The sequence below is a fragment of the Oculina patagonica genome, chromosome 9 (assembly GCF_052425735.1).
Source record: "Oculina patagonica isolate OP01 chromosome 9, crgOcupat, whole genome shotgun sequence".
Taxonomy (NCBI): Eukaryota; Metazoa; Cnidaria; class Anthozoa; order Scleractinia; family Oculinidae; genus Oculina; species Oculina patagonica.
The window spans coordinates 20857852-20875548 of record NC_135766.1 but is presented as its reverse complement, the minus strand read 5'-3'; the positions used below and the strand labels follow the sequence as shown (position 1 = coordinate 20875548).

General features: G+C 39.7%; 2 protein-coding genes across 2 annotated transcripts; one reads left to right on the top strand and one right to left on the bottom strand.

The window, feature by feature from the left end:
• Nucleotides 1-7088: 7088 nt before the first annotated feature.
• Nucleotides 7089-14537, top strand: LOC144666638 (uncharacterized). Its single transcript, XM_078528033.1, has 3 exons — nt 7089-7396; nt 13165-13470; nt 14107-14537. The coding sequence occupies exons 1-3, from the start codon at nt 7165-7167 to the stop codon at nt 14535-14537; spliced, it is 969 nt and encodes a 322-aa protein (XP_078384159.1). The 5' UTR covers nt 7089-7164.
• On the bottom strand, nt 8961-11223 carry LOC144666639 (uncharacterized). The gene is made up of 5 exons (XM_078528034.1): nt 11001-11223; nt 9968-10068; nt 9684-9859; nt 9293-9466; nt 8961-9078 (listed from the first exon to the last, which is right to left on the bottom strand). Exons 1-5 carry the CDS (start codon nt 11221-11223, stop codon nt 8961-8963), a joined length of 792 nt encoding a protein of 263 aa, XP_078384160.1.
• Nucleotides 14538-17697: the final 3160 nt, after the last annotated feature.

Below are 17697 nucleotides of genomic sequence, written 5' to 3'. Positions count from 1 at the left end.
TGGACGACGCCACGGGAAACAAACGAATTGTGCTTGAACGCTTCGGTTAATGTTTACAGATTTGAACAACTTTTCAAATCGGAATAAAGGTTAGTTTTTTCATTGACTTTCAATTGACCATTTTTCTGTTTATTTAATTAACGAAAACTTAATAGTGAAATCAAAACAACTAAGCTCATCTTTACGGCGGCATTGCTCACACTGAAGTGTGCTGAAGTCTTGTGTTATTATATAAAACAAATAGATTCCATTTTGCCGTGGGTCTGTTCAGTTATAGATCACAGAAGACGTCAAAATGTGGTATGAACATCAGTGACCCACTCGCCTTCGGCTCGTGGGCCACTTCTTTTGTTCATACCGCATTTTGACGTCATCTGTGATCTATAACTGAACAGACGCACGGGAAAATGGAATCTATTTGTTAAATGGATGCACACCGGAAGTCTAGTGGACACGAGTGTCCCGCTGGAGAGTGCTGTCTTGCTGGCTAAAAGGACCATGGCCCGAAAATCCGGACACGCCGACGGCGCACGCGCGAGTTTCACTGGAAATATGGCCGCCAAACATCTAAAGGCTTTGTATGTTACCTGAAACAAGTGTCGCGATACAGTCGAGTTCCTGAACGTTTCTTCAGCTGATTCTTACAGTTGCATTTCACAAACAAATGTTCCTGGCCCTGCTTTTTATTTCCGATCGTTATAGCCAACTCGGCTATTTACCACCTCGTATCCAACGCGGGCCTATAGAATAATTGTTAATTAAACTTTTTGCATCAAACATAGGTATACGAGCTGATAACCGGGATTCACTGAACCAACCAGAAAGCTAGAAATGCAATATCCGAGGTTGAGAATTTAATTGCGTTCGACGAAGGAGAGCGCAAGCCTAATTTTGTTTTTGCGTCCTGTGTCTTTTGAGTTGGTATGCGTGTGTACTGTTATGCGGAATGAATCGAGCCTTATTGCGCGCGCAGATGTATGGACGCCAGATTGGCCGCCCCGATTGATTTTTGTAGGGGCAATTCTCGGCCGGGAAACTGGTAGCCACAGATGGCCTCGATTTCATGTAAAACAAGATGGCGTCCCAAACGCAGCTTAGAAACATTATTTTGCTTGAAAAAAAGGGTTAAAAACGTGTTGTCAAAATTGTAATTTTGCCAAAAATGTCATGGAGAACATTAGAAGGTTATCATTCAAGGTAGCAGAGTTGTCTTCAGCCACCGAACGTCATAAAAAGAGTGGAAATCGAGTAAGTCGATGCGTAGTTTCGTACGGAGTTCGTTCGTAGGTAAACCAGCGTATTTTCCTGCAATTATTATATGTTGCACAAAACTACAAATTGTTAGAATTAAATGCATCGAGAGTGGGTATAGTACGAATCGAAATTGTTTTAACACTTCTTTGAATTTGTGATATATTGTTATTCCTAGAAACACTAGACGTTTTGACGAGGAAATCGTTGTGTGAATGTAATATGCGTGTAGTGGATTACTGTGCGAATTATGTCTGTGGAATTTTAAATCGAAGTAAAACTATTTCCAGAAGTTTGTGGAAAACGATAGTGCCAAACGATAACAGGTCAAGTGAAATAAATAATTATTTTTGTGTACGTAATATTTCATTCATTCTATGTTCTTTTGGCTCGTCACACAATCTTTCTCACACTTATCATCCTCGCGTTTGGTTCGGTACTGAAGCATAGTAACTAACTTTGACATAAGGCATACTACTAGTAGGCCGACCATGTCGGTTTTTTTGCCACTGCCTGCTTACCTTGGGTCTATTTTACCTATAGGTCGAACGCACTCCCCTGATCTCTGATTACTACTAGTAATTAATAATACTTGTAAACGCACAACAAGAGCGAGTGAATAAAGTAGAAAAGCAGCAAATAATTTACGAAAGAACGGCAAACTGACACAGTTTCATTCAGTGTACGTCATAAAACTAGGCTTGGCACTTCAGTAAAGTTTGTTACCTTTCAATCTTGGTCTTGTCCTTTTATACTTCAATAAGCCTGCTCCACTTTGAGCATATAGCAGTCTTGATGACAGCCGTGGAGCCGTAAATTACAAGTACTATGTAAACACTTGCTTCGTTCTACTTGCACAAGACGTGTAGTTTCCAGAGAAGCTTTTGCTTCGGATCATTCCGTAAATCTTAACTGTTGTCACAATTTTCAGGATATATAGACGACTTTAGAGGAGATTATTGGATGAAAATCTTGCGAAGAAAACTCCCTCGATCGCTTTTCTCGTGTTTCATTCAACTCAAGAAGTGAACGCCACGCCACAAATTTTCCCGCCTCCTCATATCACTTCGCTTACATCAAACTGAAGTGTCCAGTCGATTTAAACTTAAAGAAGAATTTAACAAAGCAATTATTATATTCGCCCTTGTTGGATACGAGTCGTTATAGCCAACTCGGCGCTTCGCGCCTCGTTGGCTATTTACCACCTCGTATCTAACGCGGGCTTATAGAATAATTGTTTGCGAAATGGTCACGATTCTATCACAGGGGGCCCAGACAAACTGTTTGTGTATGGACTGTGCACATTTACATTTTTATAGAGAATGTATGGAATTTACCGAATGGTTTGTAAAATTGCGTAAAATGGTGCAAAACATTAACAAATTTGTGCTGAATAAAGTGTTAAGTTTCCTACCTTTTGTGTAGTGTCGTTCTTTTGGCTCGAAATGGCGAATTTGAGTCGATTGAAGGGTATTTTGCTTTCGCTGTTTACTATACATCTAATTATATGGAAAGGGTGTAAACTCCAACAGCTCCAAAGTAGAACACTTCCAGCGCCGAGCCGATTTTCGACCTGATAATCCCATCGCACAGCTTTCAAACTACGCACCAGAAAAGAGGAAGGCTTGACGAATCTTCTCGTATCATTTGATCGAAAATTTATCCAAACGGTCCGGAACAAGCTCTCAAACGAAAACGGGTATCCAAAATTTTTAAGCCGTCCGAATGCGTAGCACCAATTTGTGGTGCCGAAGGGAAACGCTATTCCCCAGCCTCTTTGCGATTGGATACAATTGAACAATGGTCGTTCATGATTTTGTTTCGTGGATAGGGAGGCAAAGGCAAAACCAATAGTCAGTAGTATATGGAGTGATGTCAATGGTGCGACACAACCTAAGGACCCTCGCGCAAAAAAATGGCAATTACGACGGCGAAGCCGAAAGCGACGCATTGTCATTTAAATATGCGTCGTTGTAACTTGTATGCGTCGAAGTAAAAAGGAGTGTGCCGTTGACGTCTGTTTATTTACTTCCAAATACACTCTTCCCGAAACACCGCTCACACAAACAATGAAAACCTTTTCCCCTTGCTTTAGCAGTCGACTGTTGATAGCCTTAACCACAAAAGATTTCCCGGTTCCTCCCTCTCCAGTTACAAGAATATTGTGCCCAGCATAGTGTAGGATTTGAGATTGTTCAGAAGTCAAAGTTTCGAACCTAGAAAATGAAGAATATTTCAGTGATTGCAGCCATAAATGTTTATATAATCAAAAACAGAAAGAAAAATAAACACGAGTACCTTGCCATATTCGTATGTCCCGAAAACAGCCCACTTTTCCGCAAACTCGCGATCGCCTACATTTTCTCCGGCTACGAAAGTCGTGATGGAGTTCGCGGGGTTTTTCCAATCAGTCGGACCTTAACATAAGAATAGCAAATCACAACAACGGTTCTGCACGAGAGTTTCACATGCATGTGGGTGTATCAGTGTTTTGCAATCTCTGTAAAACAACTAGGTGAGATGACTAAAGTCTGATATTTTTTCCAGGGCTGTAAGATATTTTTTTCGTTGAAAAATGAACGCTGTCTTTTATTTGAAGCTAGCTAGCTTTAAAAATGAAACTCATACCGACTAGATGTAGGTACTCACTCGTTTCTTAAGTCAATATGAATATTTCATAATTACTTCGCCGCATACAATTTATAACGACGCATATTTTAATGTTAATGCGTCGCTTTCGGCATCGCCGTCGTAATTGCTATTATTTTGCGCGAGGGTCCTTAGATTGTGTCGCACTATTGACATCACTCCCTATACTACTGAGTATTGGTTTTGCCTTTGCCTCCCTATCCACGAAACAAAATCACGAAAACCCATTGTTCAATTGTATCCAATCACAAAGAGGCTGGGGAATAGCGTTTCCCTTCGGCACCACAAATTGGTGATACGCATTCGGACGGCTTAAAAATTTCGGATACCCGTTTTCGTTTGAGAGCTTGTTCCGTACCGTTTAGATAAATTTTCGATCAAATGATACGAGAAGATTCGTCAAGCCTTCCTCTTTTCTGGTGCGTAGTTTGAAAGCTGTGCGATGGGATTATCAGGTCGAAAATCGGCTCGGCGCTGGAAGTGTTCTACTTTGGAGCTGTTGGAGTTTCCACCCTTTCCATATAATAAGATGTATAGTAAACAGCGAAAGCAAAATACCCTTCAATCGACTCAAATTCGCCATTTCGAGCCAAAAGAACGACACTACACAAAAAGTAGGAAACTTCACATTTATTCAGCACAAATTTGTTAATGTTTTGAACCTTTTTACGCAATTCTACAAACCATTCGGTCAATTCCATACATTCTCTATAAAAATGTAAATGTGCACAGGCCATACACAAACAGTTTATCTGGGCTCCCTGTGATTCTATATCAAGTGGTTACCGTATTTACTCGAATAAGCGCCGCCCCCGAATAAGCGCCGCCCTCGAATAAGCGCCGCATTTGGGACAAAAAAGTTAATAAGCGCCGCAGTCCCGATGCGGTGCTTATTCGAAAAATTCCGTTTTTCTAAAAACTGCAATAAAAAAGCAACTCTAAAACAAAATTGGGCATTTCTTTTCATCAAGAGCGATGCTTTGCAGTTCACAGTAATCGTTTTACTGCTCGCCCATTAGTTTTCTATCCAACATTGTTACAATACGAAAGTGATAAATGATCATCGCAGTGAATTTCCAATTTAAGCAATTGGAATAAAGAAGCCTGAAAAAAATTCAGGGCTTCAACGGGATTCGAACCCGTGACCTCCGCGATACCGGTGCGATGCTCTACCAACTGAGCTATTGAAGCCACACATTGGGAGCGAGGTCAATTGTGAGTTCATATTTTACCCGTGAGAGGAGTGAAATGATGTAATGTATATGAAATAATTCATATATGAACTGCGGATGGATATGAAAGCGTAGCTCTGTAAATGTTGTGAAGGCCGCGATCCTTGCCAGGACAGCCAGCGCTACTTCTCTCTTCAGCAAGAGGCGAATACTGACAATCAGAAGACGCTAGTTTCGATAACTACAAAATATTTGATTCTTTGTGGCGTCCAAATTTTAAATAAGCGCCGCCCTCAAATAAGCGCCGCCCTCGAATAAGCGCCGCACTTGTGGCGCGAATAATTTAATAAGCGCCGCGGCGCTTATTCGAGTAAATACGGTACGCATCCTTGAATCAGTTCTTGTCTTCATGTAAGTGGTCACGGAAGGGGGACCCCAGTGAAACTCTATGCGCATTGCTTGATAATGATATCTTAGGTTACATGAAGTATTTATCCGATTTTTTTCGTTTCTGCATAGAGTTTAGATGATTCGCACTAAACAAGTTTAGATGCTTAGCACTAAACACAAAAAACATGCAAAGGGCAAATGAAGTGAGATTTCGACTTACTGATAGCAGGTCATAGCAGGTATGAGATACATCCAAATTTTGCTTGCCATGTGACGTGATTTAAATTAATAAACATTTCAGCTCGTTTCGCAGCGCGTTTTGTTTTGCGTCACTGTCACGTCATCCATTTTGGTAAAAAAAAAAATATCTCTACGAAACCTGGAAGCACTAGCTATCAATGACTCATTCACGCAACTCCCATGAAAAAAGAAAACATTCAAAGAGGCAAATAAAGTGAGATTGTGACTAAAACCAGGTATGAGATATATGCAGTTTAGCTTGCCGTGTAACGTGATTTTAATAGTAAACGCTTCAGCTAACTGCTCTTCAGCAGTTTCACACTGCACGTTTTTGTATTGCGTCACGCCATCTCGTGTCACGTCATCCTTTTTTCATCTTTTTGAGGCGAGCAGAAACACGAAGTGCTCAGGCGCATCTTTCTCTCAAATTTCATTGGCTGCTCAAAAATAACGCTTGTCGTTGCCCGGTACGTATATAATTTACGTGCTGATAGAAAGTACTTTGAAACGCAATTCAGCGCATCCCAGACAGTAAAAACATATTCAAAGGTGACACTTTATTTTTGGTGGTGAAAAAATATACGAAGCCAGAGAACACAAAGCATCAGTGAACCATTGATGCAACTCCCATGAAAAAAATAAAGGCAAATGAAGTGAGGCCGTTATATTATTGAACGCTTACCGTATTCACTCGAATCAGCACCGCCCTCGAATAAGCGCCGCATTTCGGTCCAAAAAATTAATAAGCGCCGCCCCCGAATAACTACTAACAGAACAGAACTACAAATCAACTCTAAAACAAACTTGGACATTTCTTTTCATCAAAAGCGATGTTTTGCAGTTTAAAGTGATTGTTTTACCACTCGCCCATTAGTTTTTTGATCCAACATTCTTACAATACGTAGTTCTGTAAATGTTGTGAAGGCTTCAGACTTTGCCAGGACAGCTAGCGCTACTTGACCTACTTCTCTCATCAGCAAGAGACGAAGACTGACAATCAGAAGACGCTATTTTCAATTACTGTAAAATATTAGATTCTTTGTGGCGTCCAAATTTTAAATAAGCGCCGCCCTCGAATGAGCGCCGCATTTGAGGCGCGAAAAAGCGCCTTAAATGTGGTGCGCCGTGGTGCTTATTCGAGTGAATAAGGTATTTGAAAAAAAAAAAAAAAAAACCGAAGGACGGCACTTCATTGAATTACCATGAAGTTACTCGAAGAGCCTTTGATTTCTTACTTCATAGGCACTTTAAAAAGCATGGTTGAATCGTCGGCGTAAAAACTGCCTTTGCCTTGTCAGCCACCCTGGCCAAAATTTATTCTTATCTACAGTGAATGGAGTTTTGATAAAAACTTTATCATGTTGCTTTCGGTTTCCAGACAGACATATCTGTGACGGCGTCCGGTGGTTACGGGGGATTTGGTGCCTCCTTAACAGTTGACGTGAACAAGTTCAAGGAAAAAATGTCAGATAAATCCAAATTTACCGAGAGTAAGAAGGAATTTACTTCTGGAGGAAAAGACTTGCCTGAACCCATTGGAGTGAAGCTACTCCCTATTCACAGCGTTATTACAGACAGTTTCTTCAGTGCTCTAGAAGACAAATATCGTTGTCAGAAGTTGGAACAGCGTAAGAAGAATGTTGAAAAGGTCTTACGGGAATACCCAGCGATAAAGAAAGTTAATCCGTCAAAAGGTATGATCTCACCTGTGTTAAAAAACGAATAACAACTACAGCGACCACGAAAACAACAAAACAGCCAAAAAACGATATTGATAACCTTAAAAATCGATTTTCAAGCTATTAAGATCGCGGGGGGTAATTCTTTCTAGAACCATTTGAGGGGAGGAAGGTTAATAGAAAGGGGACTTTTTTGAGACGGCGGGTATTTTAAATCCAATTAAGCGACAAGGAGTTACGTCACGGACATTGCATCTTGGAATAAACGGCACGCATGCATGCAGAGGCGATGACGTTTCACAATGATCAAAGATAAACATTTCATTATTATTATTATTATTATTATTATTATTATTATTATTATTATTATTATTATTATTATTATTATTATATTATGTTTAATAAAGTCTACAAGTCCTCAGCTTCTACGTTCGCAATGTGAGTGATCAACTAGATGGATCAAGTTTAGGTGATCAGGAGTTAGTTGAACCAAACTGTTGAGCAAGCGGCGAAAGTTGCGCGACCGTTAGATTATGGTTCGGTTTCACTGCGTAAAATAATACGAATACTGGCCCATATTTAGGTCTTCTACAGTCAGTATACGAAGTCGTGTACGGGTGATATAAGGACGTGACATGATGTATAAGGTACTGTGTAAGGATCAGTATACGTCAGGCTATGCCAAAAAAATAGAAGGATCTTATACACTTGTAGCAGGATTCCTTATACGTCAGTAAACATGTCAGTATACATCGTGTATACTGAGGGAAGCATGGAGTGTACGGATGTGGCGTAGAAGGTGGGGATACGGATTCTTACACTGTCACCGGGATTCCTTATACGTCAGTAAACATGTCAGTATACATTGTGTATACTGGTGGAAGCATGGAGTGTACTGATGTGGTGTAGAAGGTGGATATACGGATTCTTACACTGTCACTGCTATTTCGTAGAAGTCAGTAAACATGTCAGTATACATTGTGTATACTGATGGAAGCATGGAGTGTACGGATGTGGCGAAGAAGGTGGGTATACGGATTCTTAAACTCTTGCTGGGATTTCTTATACGTCATTACACAAGTCCGCCTGTATTATGTATACTGAAGAAAGCATGTATTTTACTGATGGGGCGTAGAAGGAGGATAAATAGATTTTATACAGTTGATATAGGCCTTCTGGTTCGTCATTACACGTCCATGGAGGAATTTAACTATCACTCATTACATCTAAGATGGAATCATAAAAGAGCGAAACGTCAGTGCTTCAATTGCAAATGGCTGTTTATTGACATCACTTGCGTGCCTTTTTCCGTTTGGGCACGATACATTTTTCAGTGATCTTTTTAAAAAACACACATAAAGGAAAAGGCGAAAGAAATCTTATGTTCCATAACAGTCAAAAAATTGAAATTCATGAAAATGTGAAAACTAATTTTACAACAACCATTTTATACAATCTCACTTTTTTTCAGTGTCTTTTAAACGCAAGAAACGCGGTATCTTATGTTCCATAACAGTCAAAATGAAATTCATGAAAATGTGAAAACTAATTTTACAACAATCATTTTATACAATCTCACTTAATCCTGATCATCAAAGTCTATTTCGTTATCTGAAGAGTTGTTGCTATCACTATCATATGTCGTTTCAGTTTGTTCTCCTTGAGCTTCTTCTGAACACTCTTCATTCTCGGGCTCCCTGTAGATTATAAAAGCTTATTTAGAAAGCAATGTAACAAATAGTGAAATAAACAGTGTCTCAGTCTGTATGCTGAGTTGCGCAGTTCTTTTGTGCTTTTGTTTTACATTTGTACAGGTGTAATAACTCAATGTAACAGCAACCAACAAGAGAATAAGATGGGTTCAACCCTGTGTTACTAGCTGTGTTACAAAAAGAAGACCTTTATCTTTACCTTTCAGTTTGTTCCAGTTCTCTGCGTCGAATAATTTCTTTCCATTCGTCAGATAGTGCCCATTTTGGGGTACCCGTCGGTGGCTCTCTCTCTACCGGTTCCCCGGTACGGGTCTTCGTTCTCTTCCATCTTTTGTTGGCACCCTCCTCTTCTCTGTCACTGCGCTTGTCGAGTCTACGAAAATGTGTAAATGTATTGTCACAAAGATTATACAACAAGTTCAACTGCAAAAATTTCAAAGCTCTGTCATTACTTTATACTGTAGATGGATCCCTGGTTTGAATAACACATATCTTTATTTCAAACTTTATCTGTAAGCACTGATGTCTTGCAATAAGTTAGACAAGCAAACAAACAAACAAAGGACTCAAGGCTTTGGCCTGCTTCTTACTTGAATAAGAATAACTCTAAAGTCCTGCTTCTGTATAATGGGGGCCTTGACACCCATCCACCTTCTCCCTCAGTAGCCGAGTCATCTTCGTCGCTTGACATGTGCTCCTTACTGAGCGCTGAAAAGGCACGTTCCTCTCTCTCGTCTTTTACGTGACACCTTCTTCTTTCATATTTCTATAAGAAGAAAGTACTTTTTAGTAAATTGAAATCTTCTTCCGGTTTTTTATCACATCGATGATTTCTATTGTTTGATAAAAGGCATGTATGTACTTGTAAACTTACACGTTCTTTTCGAAGATTTTTCTTGTTTTTTATTTTGATTTCGTCAGTTATTTTCCCAAGAGCAGTCCTCCGTATGTGCTCGTGGTACTTTTTGGCAGTTCCTGTTAAAAAAAGGAAGACTCGTTGTTATTTCAAATTCGCATACCACAAAGTTATCAAACTTCACGATCACCAATTCAAATGTTCTGATCAAAAGAAAGCCTTGTGTTGTATGCAGTTAGCAGGGATGTAGCTAAGAAATCACTAAGCAGGATAATCAACAAGCCCAGCTGTTAAAGTTAACCTAAGTCTTAGTTTTTTTTTTTTTTTTATGTGATATTTCAGATGGATTTTAGTTCTCTTTCAGCTGTTGAAGTAGCTGGCAGCCAGCCCTTAGCGACATCCCTGACTGTTAGGGGTCAACAGAGTCTAAAGGATCAGGCTAGAAAGATTCCTTTTCCTTTCGATTTCCCACCTGCTTTCTGACGTTTTGATTTCCACTCAATTAAATTATAAGGTTCTTATGCTTCAGATTCTGCTGCTGCATACTTTGCAAAGAAATAGCCCCTAACAATCAAGATTACAATTGTACCCTAACATTTACATGCACGCAGTTCTATTTTCATGAGTCACATTAATCCAGCTTAATCCACATGACTTGTCAGCGTTAGAAATAGGTGGCAAAACAAAATGGTTGCCAGAAATGACAAACGTCTTACTGTGAGGAAATTGTTTACACCGATGCTAAAGGTTAACTTCATCTCTCAGCATATAAGTGGAATAATTAATAAGTCAAATGTTTTGTTCCTTTAAATATCCATACCTCCACTACAGAAGAGCTTTTCCCTTCGACTCCCTCCCCAACCCTCTGGAAATTCCAATTAAGTTTCATACATTTCCGTGAACGTTTTTTTAACTTCTAGACTCCCCCCCCCCCCCCCCCCCCCCCCCCCCATGAATTGCCAATTCTTTCTGTAGGGGGAGTATGGTCATCTCCTGGAACCACATGATATAATTATGACTAATAGTACACGTACAACAGTGGTTAACTTACGTTGCACAGCAGTTTTGGTAAATCCACCATGGCGACAAAGTTCATCAACAATCTGCTGTGTTACCTTTGTGTTGTGAGGGCTGGTGACCCTGACAAAGAGAAAATATATTGTAAATATTTTTCTTAAGTGTGTGTCAGGGCACACTTTTTCGGTCTCAACCAATACAAGCAGAAAATTGAAACAGGATCCGAGTTTAAAATTGTTTGCAATCAGATCAATCATGTTGAAGCAACAAAATTATTCATGGTTGAAACAGACAAAAATAACGTTTGGCTGCTAATTGTGTTTCTGACTTAAATGGCAGTACAGATAAAAAATTCATTAAAATCCAGCACTATAAAATATTGACAATATGTTGAATGTAACACATACTAAACAACTGTGTACAATCCCCATCCCCAGTGTAAAAAGAAACTACAAGTCTTAACACAGCACCAAAGGCAATGTTAATCCAGTAACAGAATACTGTAATTCAGAAATATTAACTTCATGCCACAAAAAAAATTCCCCAAAAACATAATAACTAAAATAAATTTTAAGCACAAATGACAAATGTTAACCCAGTGTAGTGCATTTTCTGCCAGGTTTCAATCCAATTGGTTTAAAATATTGGAATTCATAATCTGCTGGCTTATTGCGATAGACACACACTCAACGAGAGAATAAAAAAGGAAGTTAAAATTGTTATTCTATAAATTGTTGTTTATCTTCTTTTGTATCATTGTTGTTTTTACGTGTCGGGAATCTTTTACGTCCGCCGATAAAGTTTCGGCTTTAGTTACTTTTAGTGCTGCCGCACTATATAGGGAACGCGAGTGATCTACAGTTATAAATTTTGAAAAATGCTGCCCTTACTAATAATTAAAAGCTTATCGCAAGCAAACCAGGGTGAAACTAACCGCAAGCAAACCGGAGGGAAAATAACCGCAAGCAAACAGGAGTGGAACCAACCGCAAGCACACAAGATTGAAACATTTTGGTCGCTTTTAGACAGTTTTTGGTCGCGCAACAAAATTCGTCAAGATGGCGGCGAAAACCGTGATATGGCGTATTACTCCAAAAAACACGTTTTTTTACCGTTAATGGATTTTCTTAGCTCTACGGTCCTAAATTTCTCTAAACTTTGCTAGAAATGCACTTTCTGACACTGCAGTAAATTTTTGATGAAATTTCCATGTAAAAATGAACAATATTTTACTTTGGCGCATGCGCATAAGCCCAAATTTGGACTTTATTTTTGCTGAACCGTTCCGAGTTTTTTTTTCCTTGCTCCTTTCCTTTTCGTTTTTCTCTGCTTTCTTATTCTCTCTATTTTCACTCTGTGTACCCCTTCTACTGGCCTGAAGAGTTTTGATCTTAATCAATGGAAAACCCTGGAAAGGAGACCTTGATCAAGTACGGGTATATTGGTCTGTTTTAGCATCAATTTTACACGATTAGCTCGATTAGCTCTGTCGGAATGCAGTCAATATTCAAGATGGACAGTCCTGTGGAAAGATCTATCCAACCTCTATAAGTTGCACATCGCAAACATCTGCTGACGTGTAAATTGGTGACGTCATAATTGGTTGAATGGCCATTCCTCCAAATCGCGGGAAAATCCGGGTTTAGCATGTCAAGGGTTAACACGTCAGGCACAAATTTCAATTTTCAGAATTGATAGCTTTGGAGCTCGATCAGAAAGTGAAGCGCTTATGCTTATGAGACAAATGTTGTAAACAAACATTCCCCTTTTGACGGACAGACAGATTGATTGATTGATTGATTGATTGATTGATTGATTGATTGACCGCTTGATGGATTGATTGTAGATAGGTTTAGAGATAGGTTTCTTAAAACAATAAATAGCAGCCAGCAGGCTGAATTGCTTCATTCTTTACAATATGTTATTAAAAAAGATTAAAATTTATGACAAGATCTATTTACAATTTTATTGATACTACTATTAAAAATATGATATTGATACTACTATATTGACTATATTGATACTACTATTAAAGATAAAAAAGAAGGGGGAATCTACAATCTGGTATAAACACGAGGTAAATCAAATTGATTGATTGATTGATTGATTGATTGATTGATTGATTGACGGAAACTTAAAAGGAGGGGGGTGGTTAATAAATGTTTCCCGGTATCACTCAGCTTACGTCTAATTTCCAGATCACCCTGTTCAAATTCCTCTTACTTGGCCGTTGGGTACCTATGGTCTCCCCGAGACAACATCAGGATGTCCCAAGGGAAAGGGTTCCGTTTGGCACAAAGGTACTCGTTTCCATGACACCGAGGATGGATTGTTCGTCAGAGCAGACAACGCTTGGTCATACTTCTATGACTTGGCTGGATATAAAAATAAGGACAACATGGAGCAAAAGTTTTGCATGAGGACAAAAAAACAAACCACAAAATACGACCTCCCTTGGCCTAAAGGACAATACTGCATCTTTAAGAAAAGAAATTGCCCAAAAGGTCGGTAAAAATAATTTATATTTTTGATGAAGATAATTTTAATCAATGATTGCCGGAACAGAAATGTTTAGTCTCGACGAGAGACTTCATTTTGGCAAAAGGCTTCCCGCGTACTACTAGGAACAGTATTGTCGAAGCGTGAGATATTTAGAGAAATAAAGGATGCATATGATATATAAACTAATTATATAGGCTAGCGTCGACGAGTCTCCTGTAGGTGATGATCAGTGCTAGAGTGTGTAATTGGTGTTCGTTAGGTAATAGGTTCAACTCCTATTGAGAGCGCTGAGAGTTTTTTCTTTTTTCCGAGTAGCTTGTGTCACTGACTAGTTAGAACTGGATGGCCAGTCCGGTTGTTTTGAATGTGAAATAGACCCAGCCAAGAACCCAGGCGTTCCCTTCCCGCTCACCGATTTTGTGCAAAATGTCGTGCCGTCAACCCGTTCCCAGGCCCTTAGGTCAACCACGCGCTCACCTGAAAGAGGATGAGACCACCTTGGGACTCGGTTGAGTCTGACTAACAACGGGATTATGTTCTCGAATATACCGGTATTTCTGGCCAGTTCTGGTTAATGGAAAGCGCTCTAAGTCAGTTTTTGTACCTTTGATGATCCAATCATGCATTGCAATACACAGGTTTTGGCGAGGGGTACATCAAGTGGGACGATGAAGATTACTTGAACAGAAACAGGAAAAGCGGTACGCTACCAGATGGCGAATATCGAAGAGACACCAAAATCTACTACTGCTGCCGCAACGATGGTTTCGCCACTAATGCCATTAATCTCCCCACTGACTCCCCCTTCGTTTTGTTCAAGGGTAATACTCATGAGTGTCAGCTTGTGCATGGAATGAATGTGAGAAAAGAGTGGTTTTATTGGGACAATGAGGATTGGAGAACTTCAATTAAAACTAAAAAGCCACGCCCCTATTTGAATATCATTCGAAGTAACTTTTTAATTCACTACTGTTATTACTATAAAAAAGATCCGGTGAAGGAGCTATGGATACCGAAGGGGGGAAGTATCCCCCTAAAAAAATTGGATCAAAAACCAAAGAAAAAGTAATCAAAAAAGTAATCAATTGCCTCGTTTAATTTATCACCACTTAACTGTTAAAAAAAAAAAATAAAACGCTCGCAGGAAGCAAAGAAAGAAGTTTTATGTCAAGGGAATCGAAAAGATAACCAAGGAAATCTGTTTGAATTATGTTAATACAATAAGAAATATATACCTTTTACGTGAATTGGAAAACACATTAATGACTGGAAATAAAACTGCAGGTTTAAAAGATGTCTAGTGTTTTTTACTGTTACTAAGTTATCTACTACATGATTACGATTAACTAACTGAAAACTAATTGTATATAAAGTCACTATGTCTGTGGCGGGTTGTTAAAGCCGACAGGGCGTTAAAATTGAAATCTTTTAAATAGGCTCTATTCTCTATTTTTCAATTGCCCATAATACACTTTGTTTGCACCCCAAATTTTGCATAAACTATTGTTTTTAAATTCTCTTGGGAGGACTGCATATTTCCAAAACAATAGTTTATGCAAAATTTGGGGGGCAAACAAAGTGCATTATGGGCAATTGGAAAATAGAGAATTTACAACATGCTTTCTCAGCTCGAAAAAGCTTGAAAAACCTTTATGTTGTTCGTGGTATAAAACAATGTTCCAAAGAACTGAGCCCTTATATCTAAGTGAGTCCTTCATGAATCGCGAGTTAAATCGTGCTATAGAAGAAAGTTCTTTCCCTCGGAGAAAATAACCGTGACTGGAGTTGTCAAGTATCGATTCGATCAGGGGCTCGGGCAGGCTGTTGTTTGCATACTAAAATAGCCTAAGGATGTCGAGCTTATAATACAGGGAAAAGGTAGACCACTGAACATATTTGAGCACATTATTTGTCGGTACTTCCTTGGGCAAGTTGAAAATGATCCTTGCCGCCCTCCAATGTAGTCTTTCTATAGAATCAAGTATGTCAGAGTTAGAACACGTTCCCCACAAAACTAAACCATATTTTACAGAGGGTAGTATCACTTTAAAATAAAAATCCTTTAGCACGCCCTTTGGAAGAAAACTGGATCGTTTCAGCAAGTTCAGCTTAATAGCAACCTTTTCTTGGTCTCAATTACACGAGGTACCCAGCTTAGGGCCTGTTTACAAGCAGGCGGGTAACCCTAGCACCTAGGGTTACCCTAGCAAGAGGGTTAAAAGATAGCCCGGGTTTATAAGTAAAATTTTACAGGTAGGGTAACCCTACTACCCCGGGTCAACTTAATATGCTTGGTAACCGCACGCATTGCAAACAAAATGGCCGACAAGGGAAGGATTGTGGCAGTTTCTTCGATTCTGCTGTCGTTGCTGCCAGTTATAGATGCTTTTCAGTGCCATGGAGTTTTGCTGTGTTACATTCTCATTTCTAGAAAGCGAGATCAAGTTGCCATGTTACAGCGCGAAGCGCGCTACCGTTGCCACCCGAGCAAGATTTTTGATGAATTTTTGACACTTTTTTGACACTTTACCAATCAAAGTGGGCGGAGACAGTCTAACTTGATGCGCGGCTAATTAAATCTTGTTGGTGTATTTTTAGTTTGTCGGTCGGCACTGAAAATGAAATATCAGATGAAGGTAGAGTATGGGAGTGAAAAATTTGTGAAGTTCTACGTTCAAACTGACGTTGTCGATGGGAAAGTACAAGGATATTCATTTTCGTCACTTGTAGACGACATCCGACGGACATGCCAAAGCTTGCGACATTTAACGTCCAGCACATTGCGAATTCGATACAAGGACGAAGATGGCGATTTTGTAAACCTTAACGAAGACGACACAGACAATTTTCAAGAGATGTTTGCTCGTGCCAGCTCAGTTGATGAAGGCTTATATCGTAAGATACTCTTGCGAGTTAGTGAACTTGATTCACCTTTTAATCCAGGCGAACAAGCAAAAAGAAGAAAGGTTCAAGAAAAGTCCACTGCTGGGGAATCTGAGCATAAGCTTGATCCACGCTCTTTGGAAAGTAGCTTTGTGACTGCCGCATCGTCTACCGCAAAACACGATCGATCGCCACTAGACTACGTAAAAGATGAATTAGTAGAAACACCCCTCTGTAACAGACCTGGTGAAACCCGACCTGGTGGGTTATTTTGCCCTCCCTGGTGGAATTTTGACCTCCCTGGCCCCTGATGATTATATGAAAAATCCCTGGACAATTTTATTTCTCCCCGGTGCAGAATTTAGTTGACCTGGTGAGGCGTGTTCCCATGCCAGAAGAAATAAATTACGAGTTTTGAATTTCTTTGAAAAGTACAAAAAATAACCATGTGCCTACGCTCGCTTTTGGCTGTCCGGTTTCATATCAAACTGCCTTCAAATTGCATAAAATACGGTCTTGGATAACCTTTTTTTTCTAAATTTCCCGAGGAGGCATGCTCCCGGACCGCCCCCCCCCCCCCCTCCCCCTAGTGGCTTGTGCCTTCGGCAGTCGTGTGATCGCACCTTTGGCGCCCTAGCGCACTGCAATTTCAAATCCTGCCTTCAGGCCTGACGTTTTTTACTTGGGTGGGCAAAGACTTAATTTTGAGAATGAAGAGAAACTCCATACGAACGGAAACTTATGGGCCAAAAAATGGCCGAAATACGGGGCTGGTCGAATTGCGTAAGTAATAGTACAGCCACTCTTGTTCATTGTTTCAATGATTTGTTAAATTTGATCTATCGCAGATTTATTGGCGAACTGAAATTACAAAGAAAATGGGCGCACGGGCATCGCAAAACCTAAATTTACACTACACTGACATTAACAGCTGTTGCTTGGACGACATCGGTGGTCTACACACACCCTCTCCTTAGTTGCTAAATACTGGGTCACACAGTTTTACATGGACATATATACATGATTGGATTTGATAAATCATCGGTCTCCTATCAGATGAAAAATTGAATCAACCTGGTGGATTTTTGTCTGACCTGGTAGAATTTTGGTTGGAAACCTGGTGAACAAACAGGTTTCACCAGGTCTGTTACAGAGGGGTGTGTAGAAAACGTTCAGCTGAAAAAAGTGCTGTTATCAAGTGCATTGTTACCAATAAATGTTGAATATGTTGTGTTACTCACGGCATTTGTTTATATTTCGGTGTTTTCCCCACTGTCGCTCAGCTGCCGGTTTTATCATGACAGTGTTTTCAAAAAGTCTGCTTGAATATTACTATATTTTATTCA

Excerpts from the sequence above, each read along its gene's own strand:
- LOC144666639 (XM_078528034.1), bottom strand. The coding sequence starts at position 11,223 with ATGATTGATCTGATTGCAAACAATTTTAAACTCGGATCCTGTTTCAAT. Across the intron at positions 9,860-9,967 it reads AAAATCTTCGAAAAGAACGT|AAATATGAAAGAAGAAGGTG; the intron begins GTAAGTTTACAA and ends TTCTTCTTATAG. Across the intron at positions 9,467-9,683 it reads TTAGAGTTATTCTTATTCAA|ACTCGACAAGCGCAGTGACA; the intron begins GTAAGAAGCAGG and ends ACATTTTCGTAG.
- LOC144666638 (XM_078528033.1), top strand. The coding sequence starts at position 7,165 with ATGTCAGATAAATCCAAATTTACCGAGAGTAAGAAGGAATTTACTTCT. Across the intron at positions 7,397-13,164 it reads GAAAGTTAATCCGTCAAAAG|ATCACCCTGTTCAAATTCCT; the intron begins GTATGATCTCAC and ends TCTAATTTCCAG. Across the intron at positions 13,471-14,106 it reads GAAAAGAAATTGCCCAAAAG|GTTTTGGCGAGGGGTACATC; the intron begins GTCGGTAAAAAT and ends TGCAATACACAG.